General features: G+C 28.8%; 1 protein-coding gene across 4 annotated transcripts in view; it reads right to left on the reverse strand.

The window, feature by feature from the left end:
- LOC107166174 (zwei Ig domain protein zig-8-like) overlaps positions 1 to 15405 on the reverse strand; it is a 417908-nt gene that overhangs the window by 95275 nt on the left and 307228 nt on the right. For all 4 annotated transcript variants that reach the window (XM_089229654.1, XM_089229653.1, XM_089229655.1 and 1 more), the window contains exon 3: positions 11201 to 11373. In XM_089229654.1, the coding sequence (XP_089085780.1) occupies positions 11201 to 11373 (173 nt within the window). The remainder of the gene's footprint in view (positions 1 to 11200; positions 11374 to 15405) is intronic.

Consider the following 15405-nt stretch of genomic DNA (forward strand, 5'->3'; position numbering starts at 1 on the left):
GGTAGACAAGAAACTATAATCATAATAATAATTTCTATAAAAATAGAAATGGACAAATACAAAAGTAATGTAATAAGTTATTACTAATAACTAAATTAGAATTTATAAAAAGTGTTTGTTGCAAATTTTTACCTTATTCATTTTTTATTAATACATACCTAACTATTATACTTATAAAAAAAGAAAAATTGACGAATTGAAAAACTATATAATTTTTATTTTTTTTTAATGACATTTGTGACAAAAGCAAAACACATACCAAAATATTATACTTATAAAAAAAGAAAAATTGACGAATTGAAAAACTGTATTATTATTATTATATGTATTATGTATTATTTTTTTTAATGACATTCGTGACAAATTTTTAACCATACCTGCATAATATGTAGACAGTCCTAAGTCTGTATAAAATGGGAAGGAAAATTGAAAATGCTTTTTCCCGGGAACCAATTCGGATATACCCTTCGGAACAACCCGGGAACCAATTCGGATATACCCTTCGTAACAACCCGGGAACCAATTCGGATATACCCTTCGTAACAACCCGGGAACCAATTCGGACGTTTGGGAACCAATTCGGATACACCGATTCGTGTGTACCCGAAAAATGGGTACCGTTCAAACGAAAACGATTTAAAATGGAAGTAAGACTAATAATAATTAGTCACACTATCATCATGATATTTAAAAATGTTCGCTCTCCACGGCGCACTTCCACACATATCGATCTTAATTTTCCGACTGAAATGCTTTTGAAAAATTGTTTCTATCACAGTAGATTTTTATAATATGAATAATATTTTCACAAATCTATAACTTATGATGAACACAAGCACCGTAGTAATAGTTGGGGAGGGTTTTCAAGCACTGACAATATGATTGAATTGAAAACAATAATACCGTTATTAATCTTATACATGTAGTTGTGCAAAAACGCGTTGAACGAATGCAGCGAAACGTTAAATTTATTCCATGAATGATCTTGTTGGAAAATAATACTTTGAAACAAATCTGAGTTATCAATTACGAAAACAGTAGCAGCTTGTTAAACATTGTTTGGTCAGTAATAACACTACACTCATACGGCTTTTCAATTCTATATTTCGCTCAACATCTGTGTAGAAGTCTGAGTTTCGAGTGTGCTCGTAAAATTAAAAATAATTACATTTTGAAACCAATTGAAATATTAGCCACGATTCAATGGGAGACATGAAATATAACATTAATTTGATAACAACTTCGAATTGGGGCAGTGAAATAAATTATCAGAAATAATATTTACTGTGGAAATTATCGATAGGTAGGTACTAGGTACCTAATTTATAAAAAACACAACAAATCATTGTTATATAATATTTAGGTGTTTGTAGCTATTTTTATTATACGACTCGACGTTTACGGTTTTTTTTTTTGTATTATCCACTGAAATATATACATACAATATATTATATTACCTATATTATAATATTATTATGATACTATAATTATACTAATATTGATGTAATAAGCAGGGTTCGGATTTTATAGAATTAAAAATCCTAAAATATGCGCTATAATATGACCAAAAAACCCGTAAAATATGCTCTATAAATATACCCTAAAAAAATCAAAAATAGCAACAAATAAAAATTGTATTCAATTTATCATATTTCTTTATTAAGGTTAAGGGTAATTCAGAAGAGAATTTCAAATGGAAATGGATTGAGTTTCCAGAATTTAATAACTAAAAACGATAAACCAAGCTTATTCCCATGCTACGTTTATATTATAGTATGATGATGTGTAATATTGAATTGCAGAATATATCAATGCTATAATGATATAACTTGATTGCTGAAAATTAATCTTAAAGTAAACCGTTACTATGGTCTTTAACAAACCTTACAAATCAAATTCATCAAAATGCAACTATAATTTCTCTAAATCAAGTTCTTAGTAAATAGCAGATATGTATATGATTTAAATCAAATCAAACGACCAGATCTTCATCATCGTCTATAGCACATAATGGATATTATACCAAACGCTAATCTATACGATGCTGTCGTTGTTGTTTTTTTAATGCGACGAATATAGAAAACGATTCCCGAATGAGATCATTTTCTAAGTAAATAAATTATTCACATTATTTGTGAATCCCATTATTCAAAATAAGTTTTTTTTGAGGGGAGGTGGGGGATTATTAAACATTTACGCTAATCGTACACAAAAATAAATACATTCAAAGTACTGCCTACCCTAACAACAGGTGTACAACGCGTATTGCTATCGTTGAATATTTTACTACGCGCGAGTCTAAGGTAATAATTTATAGCTAGTACGTGTGCTTTTGTCTTTTGAATAAAATACATAGGAGGTATTCTTAACACAATTATATGGGTAATAGAGCAATGCAATCAAAACACCAGTGATTTAGTTTGTAGGTGCATATTGCATAATACAATATAAAAACGAGACGACAAATAGTGGATCACATAGAATGACGTTGTAAAAAAGTGTTAAATATATTAAAATAATAACAATAATTTTATTAAGTACAATACATTCGGAGAAACACGAAACGTTGATTATAATACTAACAATAATTATAATATCATCGTAATCGCGGCGATGCTTTGTAGTGAGATTAGGTATATTATATAACCATGCACTACGATACGTATACATAGTAAACTTAAATCTATTTTCACATATGAAGATTGATTTTTGCAGCTGGTAGACATCGGGGTCAACAACTGCTCTAAAAACTGCGTATGAAAAATTCCGACAAGTTTAAAGGACACTACTTTAAACATTATAGCGCGGAGGCATAAAAACGTTGCATTCAACTTGGCTGTCCGCGTGTGACTGATTTTAATATACAATAAAACTAAAAATGTAACATATTTATTATTATTATTATTATTATTTCTTTGGGAACGCCAGCTCATGATCCTTGGAAAGATATACGGCCGACAGAATAAAAAAATATATTATATTATATCGCGGAATGATAGTAAAAAAAATTGCCTGCGTGCATATTAAACAAACAAATATAATATACATGGTCTTTATGTGTGTACGTATGAAATTGTGCTGTTTACTGCAATAAATTTATGATGGTTGAGCATAACACATAACATGATAATATTTTAAATGAAGATATTACGAAACAACAATAATATTATATTAAACGTCACGAGATCGTAATAATATTAAATTATGAATTTTATACGTTTATATCCTTATTTTTTTAGTAATATATATCCGAATATCGAATATACTTTATTCGAAGTTTAAATAATTTCAAATTTGTATATATGTATTTTTGCTGTTCACTTAAAAATATTTTTGGTAATTTACCAAACAATTTCACAGGGAAATCGTTATTAAACATTATTTATAGTGTATCTATTGAATATTGTCGCAATATAAGTAATGAAAAGAAGGCCAGAAAAATATAAAATAAAGCAATAACGTTGCATATTTAACTAAGTTGACCTGTAACGGCTGTAACCACATATTTCAGTGACTTTATAGTTAACGAAATATTGTATTCAATAATCAATATTATCATTATCACTAATAGTTCATAATATCATAATAAAACAAAAAAATTACAAATTAAATAGTCACTCAACTTTTTAAATTAAAAAAAAAAATATATAAATAATCAATTTTTTTATAATATGTACAGCTAATATAACTTACCACAAAATATTTTACACGGTCAATTTAATGAACTTAAAATTTATCTACACTAATTATTTCATGATATTGGCTAAATCCAAAGAAAAAAATTTTAAAAATGAAAGTGTTACAGAATGCTATAAATAGGTACACTGATGAATTAATACTATACTTAGAATATTTGCAAGTTGTTCCACATCATTTTAGTTTACATACTCAACATAACTACAATGACTATATATTTTTGGACTATTATAACGATTGTTTATTATGAAAATTGTGAATTTATATTACTACCTACCTATTTTATATAAATTGTATACACTTAGCTGCTAGGTTAATAATTATTTTATACTATTGGATTGATTTTGATATATTTTATTTCACTTTTCGGTGGCGGAGTTTACAGTAAAAAATGGTACTTGTGGCGGAGATTACATACGTCCGTCCTTTGGCGTGCGTCCGAATATTTAATTTATAAAAACGTCGTGACCCGACTATCGAAGTGCATACAACCGATTACTGTAATGTTATGATGTTTCATGAAAGTATATCGTCGTCTAGCTCGATTAGTATCCCCCCTTTCACCTTAACCATCACCATCCTTTTTATCGTTCTAATCGCCGTTCCTTCTGCCGTGTCGATCTCATTCTCCTTTCCTCCGTCGCGATGGCCGCAGCTCGGTGGTGTCAAGAGTTTTGCACTCCACGTTCGCGTTAATTCCCCACGCGTTAGCCCGTCACACGCCACGCGTGAAAGTATAATAAGCTACAACCATCCCTTCCCCCGCAAACCGTTCACGACTGATCTTCAAATCATTTCAGACCAAAATCTGCGAGAGTAATGTGTACTGGCGAGAAGATCGCCTAACAAGTGTTAGGTCATTAATAAAACGGTGGTTGAGTTATCCTGCCCGGTATAACGCCTGACCGCCCGTTGCAACTGCTAGCATCTCCCGTACATTTTGGATTAATGGCACACTGTGCTCTTACCGGAGTTTAAAACTCCCCGGTGATTAACGTCCAGGAGCTCCAGTTGATGCTGTACAATGTAGGTCGGTGTGATCAACCTACAAGTTTTAACCAACCACCATCGCTATCACTGCGGTAAATAGAAGAGAGCGTAAAGTATCGCCTCTTCGAGATGCGGATTCATGCCATCATCCACGTAGTGTCTCTGCCAGTGCACTTCATGTCAAACAATATTATTATTATGACGCGATTATGACAATTTAACGATTTTACACCGTTCAAATATTATGTCGTATACTTCCAGTTACGTCCAGCAGAATTTATCGTGTGGACATCTATATTAGTCGTGATATAGTGATAAGCTTGGTCATAAAAAACTTCAGAATCGAATGGAAAACGCCTATTTAACTAAGTTCAACAAATAAAAAATGATTTTCAGGAATTCTTAATCTTTTATTTTGTATACAGAAACTATCTATTGCATTGGACACAATTCACTGCAAATACCGAAATACTATCGTTGCGTGTCTCGTGTGCGATTCAAAGTTAGTTTATCAGTGGTAATTAATACCCAAAATAAAAAATATTCGCACTCGTTCAATAAAATTTGCATAAATATTCAACAGAATTTCGAGCTGTGGATAAAAAAAGACTTTATAAATTACTTAACGTAAACTAAAACATATTCAGCATAATATCTTAAACTTTTAAGAGATAACAATATTAGACACTCATACATAGGTAATTTTAAATAATTATTTTAACGATATAAATATTTTCAAATGAAAATCAAAAATGAGCAACACATTACTATTTAAATTTGGATGTGATATCCATAGGCGGAAATTTGTTGTGATTCAGAAACTAGAGAAAACTAGAATACCTTCAACAGATTCAAATTCGTCAGCACCCAAAACCCAAATTCTATTATTTTAATTTGTTCATACATGGGTATTAAACGTCGACCTCGCGTACTGTGGTTATGCATACAGCAGGTATCTACTATTCGTCAAAACAGATGTTTTAAATGTATCGCGTGAGCCACCTTGTTTCACATACTGACTGGAAGCATGTACATTGCTAATTCCCATTTCAATAAAATATATATTTTATAAATTATTATCGTGACTGTCATTCGAATAGCTTTCCAATTACACCACACGGATTAATAGCCGTAACCGGATTACTCATGTACACAGCTCTGCACAAGGGTATTTTACCCTTTTTTTACGAATATTTTCAATCAAAAAAACGATAACGTCGACGACGAGTGATATACCTCACTCGGCGAAATTTTTTTTTTATGTAGGTATGTAGGTTTATATTATATATTTATTTATCTCCTCCTCCTCTTATGGTTGACTTTGTTTTTATTTTTGTGTTTTCAAGCGTTGGTCTGTGGTTATTTTAATTTCACATTTTCCGTTGTCATTTTCATAAAATATATTAAAATAATAATTTGAGATAGACGCTGGAAAAATTCTTGAATTTCAAATTTTAAATGATTGAAACGAAACGCGGTTTGCTTTTTTGTAATTGTTGTAAGATTAAACGAAAACAAAATGAAAATGTTGATTTATTTAACAATGTTATGCGTTTTCCGTTTTTCTGTATTCATTATTCAACGTGGTAGTCGAAAATAGTTTATTTTCAGATGAAATCGTATGATTATTAATAAAACACATATAATATATTCTAAACATAGTCTGCTGTATTACGGACTACGGTCATATTTCCAGGACAAATTACCTATATAATAATTAAATTACAAAATAAAAATCAGTACATATTATGTCAAATAAAAAATCACATCATAATTACATAAACACTTCGTGAAAAGTACTTGACGTAACGATGAACATCAAAACGATTTAAAATTAACACTGAATTGTGTCAAATTTCTTCGAGGTGTTAAATTAAATCTCTACGTTGTATGGTGGCCAATCATCACAAGTCTTCGCCAATTGGTTCATGCAAATCTTTTACTCAGGACTAAAATCTGTGAGAAGAGTTGTTGCTATCACCCAAAAAAGCGAATATTCAGTATGTAGGTTTTATTTTTATTTTTATAATTATTTATTATTGTAATTCAAAGCCATGATAATCGATCAAAATTGTATCAAGTTATCTTTTATTGATTTTATAAAATAGGTGTCGTATTCTTGATATATTGTGAGATTGTTGTAAATTTTGTTTAAAAGTAAACATTTTTAAGGACTTATATCATATAGAAATATTTAATGGACTACGATAAGTTTGCTAAATAAGCAATAATGTGATTTTATATTGACATATTTATTTTATTTTACTCCAAGATATATACCTACTTACTAAATTTAGATTTAATTTAAGTAAGCGAAAACCAAATTTTAATAGAATACACGTTACTAGTAATTTGAATAATTATTCATCATTAAATTGTTTAGTGTTTATAATTAATATTTTAATAATTTGTTATAAAATTACGATATATATCCTAGAATATAAGGTAGATTTACTTAGTCTATAAGCTCAAAAAAAACTAATTAAAACGTAATAAATGTAATAGTGTAAATAAAACGTAAAATATTATACATATATATTATTTCGGTAATTACATTTTTTCATTAAATCAGGAATGCTATAACAGTGGGATATTAAGAAAAATCTTATTATATTGTGTATTTTAAAAATTAGCAGCCTTATGATGAGTTGTTATCAAAGTTTGTCTTTATTAGCGATTAAATATCACGACAATACTTATTAAGTCAATCATAGTATAATTTGAGGTTTGGAACGTTCATATTGCAATGAATATTTCGAAACTATTGATTATATTGATAGTTCTCCCTTTCCCCCCTCTCTGGATTTCTTGGTTTATTATCATGAAATATTATGAAATGTCTTCGTCCACTGAGATTTCACAGCAAGCACTACACTAAACATACTTAGTGTAATTTAAAAACTGGAAATTATATACATTGAGTTATGTCGTTAAAATTGGTTTTATTATCGAATATTATGTCAGTTTTAAGTTGTGAAACAATCTTTGTGTGAATTAAAGTTTAGAACTTTATAATATCGTGGTGAAAGTATTTAGCTTTTAGATGCTTTTGATATACCTGCTTTTTCCATTTACCTTGATGCTTCGGTGTATCATAATGGCGTTTAATAAAATATCATATTTCCTCAACATAAGCTATCACCCCGAACTTTTGTCTGGCCTACCACCGAGTAGCGTATAGTTTTCACCGCCGAAATGGGACAACTCAGTAAGTACCTAACTATAAATCATTAAAATTATTTCGAAAACAGACTTACACTTGGAACTTAATCGTCGCGATGACATGCGTGCGGTACACACTATATACAACTTACTATGGTAATAATAATAATAATTTACCTTTATCGTTATCGTTATGTTCATTAACTACATTGGCAACCTCACGATATTCAAGAGACTCTTAACCTAACCTCACGGACATAGCACGGTGGAGTATTGCAATAAAGATAATAATGATAATCATCCATCAATTCTCTCAAAATTTCTTGTTATGGATAACACACGCTATGCATATGTATAATGTATATGTTATTATAACCCAAATTCCAAATCCTCCAATTACCAGCATATAATATGTAGTAACTGTACTCGCACACGCACTCACCCATAATATCTGAGTAGGATATTATATATACATATATGTAGGTATATGTATGTATGTATGAGAGTATAATATTATACACTCAGTTAGCGTGCCGCGCAACGAAGGCCAGTAAGTTAATGTATAATATTGTTTAAGCGTAATATGTGCGTGTATACATTTGGTTGTATTTGTATGGTAAATCTTCCTCTGGTCTAACTTTGGTCATTGCCCTCCTCGTCACCGGGATATCCGGTAAGATATTGTTCGTCTCTATAGTATATTATAATCTCGTGAGTGCAGAAGTTTAACGCGACTACGCCGCACCGCTCTCGTACTCGTTCAGGAGTGGTCAAATTCACTGTGCACAATGAAACGTGCATAATATACTTAGATAATATTTTTATTTTATACTATATAAACTGATATCTTGATCATACAACGACCTTTGCTGAAAACCTGAGTCACCGATTAGCAATCAGTTAACCACAGCAGACTAACTGATGTGGTTACCGTCCGAACGCTATATATAATGAGTAAAAATAATTGTATTATAGTCGAACTTCGTTATTTGTGGCTGATAAAACTATAATATGTATCGTTAAAAAAACTGACATGGTACGTGGACGCCTTTTTTCGCTATGACCATAATAAATTTAAAAAAAAAAAAAAAACAGTCAGCAGCCACGAATCAAAATTCATGAATTTTAAGTTATAAGTATAGATACTAAAAATATTAAAAATTTAGCCCTGTACAATATAATATTCAAAATGTTATTTCATTTTGCCACTAAAAAAATGGAAATATAGATCCACACAATTTTCACAGCAACTGAGTCATATTTATTTTACATGACTGAATATTATGTTGTTCAATTTATCTAACTAATCATTTAAGTTAAAATTTAAAGCTTTTCATGACCATTTCGTATTATAGCTTTTTTGTACTAAATAAAAACTCATTTCACAAGGATATAATGAGTGGAAAACAGCAATATTTAAAATTTTGGCGATATTGCATTTTATAACTATTTATGGTATCGATACACCATATCTCGTCGTAATATTCAAAGATTATAAACTCACTTCACAGTTATACCAATATCCATGTTATATAGTTATAAACCGTAGACTATTCTAAAAATCCTATCGCACTAATCGCCCGTGATGCGTGACTTTTTGTGATGGTAATACATCATAATAAATTGTGATTGTTTTACTATTCGTTTCCAGACTATATCATATAGTATTCCCTCTGAGAGCGCAAAACATACTTGTTTTAATTAAATGTTGATGGGCGAGTTCCGGTAATATGAGGGGTTGGGCTAAAACGCATCATTGATCAGTAAGATAATAAATCTTATGTACAGCGAATCAACATACAAATTATCTACGGTTCGCGCAAATAGTTATGTAAAATCCGAATTTTATTGATGTTTGGTTTATTCCGATAAACTAGATAGTAGATGTTCAAAAGAACTAGATGTTCAAAAGGTTGAAACGAATCTAATTACGTCACAATAAGCGACAGATAAAAATAGTACCCATCGCGAGCGCGTTTGGTCTACAATAATATAGTTATTATGTACAGAAATAATATAATATAGTTTGTGTATAGTTGGTTAATTTGTACTCTCAATTAATATAATAATTATAATCCAGTCAAGCTTACATGACATGAAGAGACCATGATCGCCAGAGTACGCATCGGACATACCAGAATCACCCATTCCTATCTTATGCGTAGAGAGCTCAAACCCAGGTGTGAAACATGCAACTGCGAACTCACCGTTAAACATATATTCCTAGAATGCCCCACTTACCATAACGCTAGATCAAAAGCAAAAATAAACACCTCCTCACTCAAAGACGCACTCGGACCAGGACAAGAAAAAAACATAGTAAACTTCATCAAGATGGCCGATCTTACAACCAACATATAATACAAGAACCAAAGACAGCACATCACAACTATCAAATCTCCATTATATTATAAATTAAACATGTAAGCCATTGTAGGCTAATAAACATTTGTATTTGAAGCCTTTAATTAATAATAAAAAAAAAAAAATTATTATAATGAAGATTTTTATAACCTCGTTTTATAGTTGATTTGATTTAGTATTTATAAAAAATAATAATAAATATAGAATATTACTAACTGCAGAATGAGTGGTTTAATGTGAAGAGTCAAAATAATTTATAAATAATAAATTAATATTTATTCATAATAATTTAAACATTTTTCACAAACATGCATTTAACTAACATAAATAATACGCATATAATGTTTTGATATAAAACTTTCGTTAAAGATAGCCACAAAGTACAATATCTTTCATGGTTTTTTAATGTCACCGAGTTCTATAATTTACCGTTACCTTAAAACCTATGAAATTTTTACGAGTTTAACTTAAATGTTGCGTTTTTACGTTGCATATAAATAAACGTATAATTGAACTAAATTTTATGAAAATTCCGAATAACCCCTACAATTTTAGAAATAACTTAAAATTAAATCGCAGTTACGTTTTTAGGTTGTTTTGTCCTTTTGGCGCCCGTATTTAAATACATTGATAATAATAAAATGATAACGTAACAGCTGTAATTATTGTATTCGAATCTTATTTTAAATGATAATAATAATATATATTTTTTTTTCCTTCGAAAAAATTTCGTTTGGATTCATTACATATGTGGGCTGTAGGCATTCACAATGTATGACATATCATATTTTTATTTCAGTCACAATATTTGTCACTACTATATTGGTATTTAGTTTCTATTTGACTTTAATAAGCAATCCCGACGCATAAATTTAACTCGTAGTATAATATTATTGATGTATTGATTTATATTTCAATGTTTTCGATATATTATATTACTACACCCAGAGTAATAAAAAAATCATTAAAATATATTTTATTTACTTACGGTTCTATTTGCAAGATTTTTGACTCTGCAGTTGAGATAGGCCGTTTTTCCCAAAGGGGACGTCACATTTTTCGACGCAGCCTTATCGAAGTATGGTAGATCAGGTTTCCCTAAGAATTCACCCAAGTTATTTTGATGTTTATTTGATTTGCTCAACAGGCATTCCGATAGATCTGGAAACAACAATAAAAATGTTTTTAGTTGGTACCTCGAGTAAAAGATATATTTGTATTTTATATTGTATTTTATTGACCGATGGAAACATTTGGTCCTAAAATGGGCTACACGTGAAAATATAATTGAAATAATATCTACTCACTCACATTGTGTTTTCAAACATAATGTACCGTAACAGAATAACGGTTGGTATAGAGGTATCCCAACTGTTATTTAATTTTGGTTTATAATAATACGTGAATACGTCTCTCATATTATAATTATTATAGTGAAACTTAAAATTTATACAATTGTCTGTTTAAAACCATTTTGAGAATCAAACCGAATTAGACCAAATTTATTTAGGTAATTATTTTATATTTAAAAAATAAATACATTTTTCGTTTTATTTATTCACTCGATACTTTGTATTATGGAAGTTTCTCTGTATATAATTGTACTCAGTGTCATCATTTTTTTGCAAAATTATGTATGTATAAAGATTAAAGTAAATAGTATATAATATATTATGCTGTTATCCGTCGTATTTCGGGAATTATTGTTATCCTGATATTGGGTTTCTTAATTTATTATTCTAGCCTTGAAATTATGCATACATATTTTGAACAAATGAATAAATTAAGTCGAGTGACATTTGTTTTTACTTCATTAAAAATTTACATTTTAGACTTTTTATATTATTTAAGAGTAAGGTTTGCTCGATTTAAGTATAACATATTTTTTAGTCACAGTTGTTACACGTTTTATAAATAATATCAATATAATATATTTTATAATATGTATATAAAACCACTAGCAGTAAATACCATATTGAGATGAACTTACTATTTTGTCTCCAGTATTTCACTTGGTATAAAATATGATGGTAAATTGGGATTAATCGACGTTAATTTTTGCACCAAAATAAAAGATGTTATAATTTCGAAAATAATAATAAGTATACCACAACTACAAAATCTAATCGAAATTAATCTGTGATAGTTTACGTTTTTTCTATTCTCTGGAACTTCAAAACGCGGTGAAAATGTATTAGATTTGTAAATATAATGAACTAAAAATTTAAGTTTGTACTTTTGTTTCATACCGACTTCCTTAATTTATACTCATTCCATCTTTTTTAATGCAATATTTATATTGAACTAATGAATAAATTAAAAATCAAGATATTTTTTTTTTTTACTTCATAACAATTATTATTATTTATATTTTAGGATTTTGATACATTTAAGAGTCACATTGCTCGTTTTCAGTACAACATATTGTATTTAGTTTCAGATGTTACACGTTTTATAGATATCAAAAATATCAATATTGTACAATATGAGGTGTCTAATCATCGGCGTCCAATGTCAAATTGAGTTCATTAAACCCACAAGTATTGTCTCCAATTTTTATAAACTAATAATTAAATTGGATCGTTAATCAACTGTAGTATACACCACTGAAGTTCGACATATATTTTAGGTGTTTTATTCACTTCGTATTTCCAATCGGCTTCCACGCAATAAATATGCATAAAAACTTGGAAGTGAAAATGACTTTCAGTGGTTCATTTCTATAAGAAACATATATGTTGATTGGTTCAAGAATACGTCAAGTAAATATCAAAGATATTATTATTTTGAAAATAATAAATACCATCATATCGCAAAATCAATCTAATCGAAATGTAAAATTGTGAATTGACGTTATTTATTTTTTCTGAGTCTTCAAAACGGTAAAAATATATTTCGTTTGAAAATTTTACATAGGAAAAATATTACGTTTTTGAAGTGAAACTTGTTTACGGAGGGTACAAAATTGAAACCTAACCTAACCTAACGAAATTATGCTCGAGACACGAGATTGTCGGCAATATCAACCAAATTGAAACAATAATTATATGTTTCTCAAAATGGTCACTTTAAGCTTATTCTATATTATTGTTAAGCATGTTATGTATATTATTATTTTTATAACTATTATTTTATGGTATAAATACAATTCCAAATACCACTAAAGACTACGCAGAAGTTTTACTTCATCTTGCATACTTCTGAATAAGTGTATTTTTATTTTTTTATATCTAACAGTACTTTGATTGTGTAAAAATGTATAAGTTATTATTTAAATTAGAATTATTAAAAAAAAATACCATGGTACCAATTTGCACATTTCTCAGCATGAATAATTTTTATGAAAATAAATTTTGTTTAAAAATATAAACATATAAAGTATAATGACCACCATTGATCATTCACATAAAATACTTGTTATTGAATTTGTGTACAACAAAGATAACAACAATACATTTTAAATTTACAAGTGAATATAATTGCATATTGGCTAAGTATTATTATTTTACTATCAATATGAGAGCGAAAATTGTAAAAAAAAATGTATTTCCTATCAAAGTTTATAGCATAATAAAATATACTTTAGATCTAGAACGGAGCTTCAATATTACGAACAAGACGAAATACATCAAATAACTCATTTAGTATATATTTTTTATCTACCACTTTTCGTGATTAAAAAATATTTTTTTGGTAAGAATAAAAATAAAATAATAGTAATATAATTTGGGTGGTATTTATGCGTTGAATATTTTATAAAAAAAAACTTTTTTATTTTATCACCATGGAGGATAATGATCTATTCCTCGATGTAAGGAAACCATATTATATAACTTACAATTATTTCACACCAGACAACAACAACTTACTGATACATAATACATATATATACATAATTTGAAAAAAAAAATGATAAATTTTCAGCGTCGACGTATGGATACAATAGAAAAACACTTGAATGATGTTATATATTGATTTAAGTTTTGTGTTTAAATTTACTCGTTTTTACTATAGTTCAATTTATTATTTAAATATCAGGTGTAGAGATTTCGTGTTTGCAGTGTTGGTGTCAAAAGCTTACATGTTTTACTTCCCGTCAATATTTTTAACATTAGTTTATTATAATTTTGAATTTAACAATAATTCTTAGTAACGATTGGTAAATCAATAATTTGTAATTTATTTTCAATCGATGAAATTCACACAATTATTATCGCTAGAAACTATTAAATACTAATATTATTACCATTATTATAAAGAAATTAAGTGATATTGACATGTTTTTTTTTTTCATGGATATTATATTTCTGCAAACAACTTCATCTGCGTCGACACCATAATTATATTATATATTGTCATATAATATGCCAATAAGGAAAGCATAATAATATATAATGTCAACTGCATATTATATAGTATTAAAATTATATACGGTTTTAATTGCATTTCAAACATCACTATGGCGATGTTATTCACGTGTTGTGCTGTGTGTGTGTAATACCGCGCTAACACATTGTATAATATAGTATGCAAAATCAATAGCATGCCGAAAATATGAGCCATTGTTTGGAGATTTCCATTAAGTTATGACGTTGTTATGCGGTGTACACTACGCAATTAAAAAACTACGGGTGTGTGTTTGGAAGGTAACTTAACCCACGACAACGAGGAAAACAACAGATTAAAGTCACGTGAAAATGGAATCATTTTACTTACACGATGCGGTTATGCGTGTTTGAATTTAATATTATGTTTTACGGAATGAACATCAAAGTGTTAGTGAATTGTGTGTTTGTCGTAGGACGTAACAGACATTTTGACTTCAGTTATCTTCGAGCCATAATAAAGCTCAGAGATCGCATATATACAACAATGATCAGATTATTTCTACAACAATAAGGTGAATAAAATATAGATATACTTATGAATACTTCATAAAGTATAATATTTACATAAAAATATAATATTTCATTTTAGCAGTTTAATGCTGCAGCAAAACTGAATCACGTGTTCCTAAGTATTATCGTCAAATCCTAAATCCTTATTAGATTATAATTAGGTACTGAATTCAAATGTTAGAAGAAGAAAAATACCCATAATACATTTATTATAATAGTACAATTTTCAAATACTTTTTTTTTATATATTAAAAATTGGTTTAACTTTGTTTTTTAGCCGAAAACAAATTATTAT

Source organism: Diuraphis noxia, unplaced genomic scaffold (assembly GCF_037042655.1).
Source record: "Diuraphis noxia isolate RWA-SAM2 unplaced genomic scaffold, SU_Dnox_SAM2 contig0005, whole genome shotgun sequence".
Lineage (NCBI taxonomy): Eukaryota > Metazoa > Arthropoda > Insecta > Hemiptera > Aphididae > Diuraphis > Diuraphis noxia.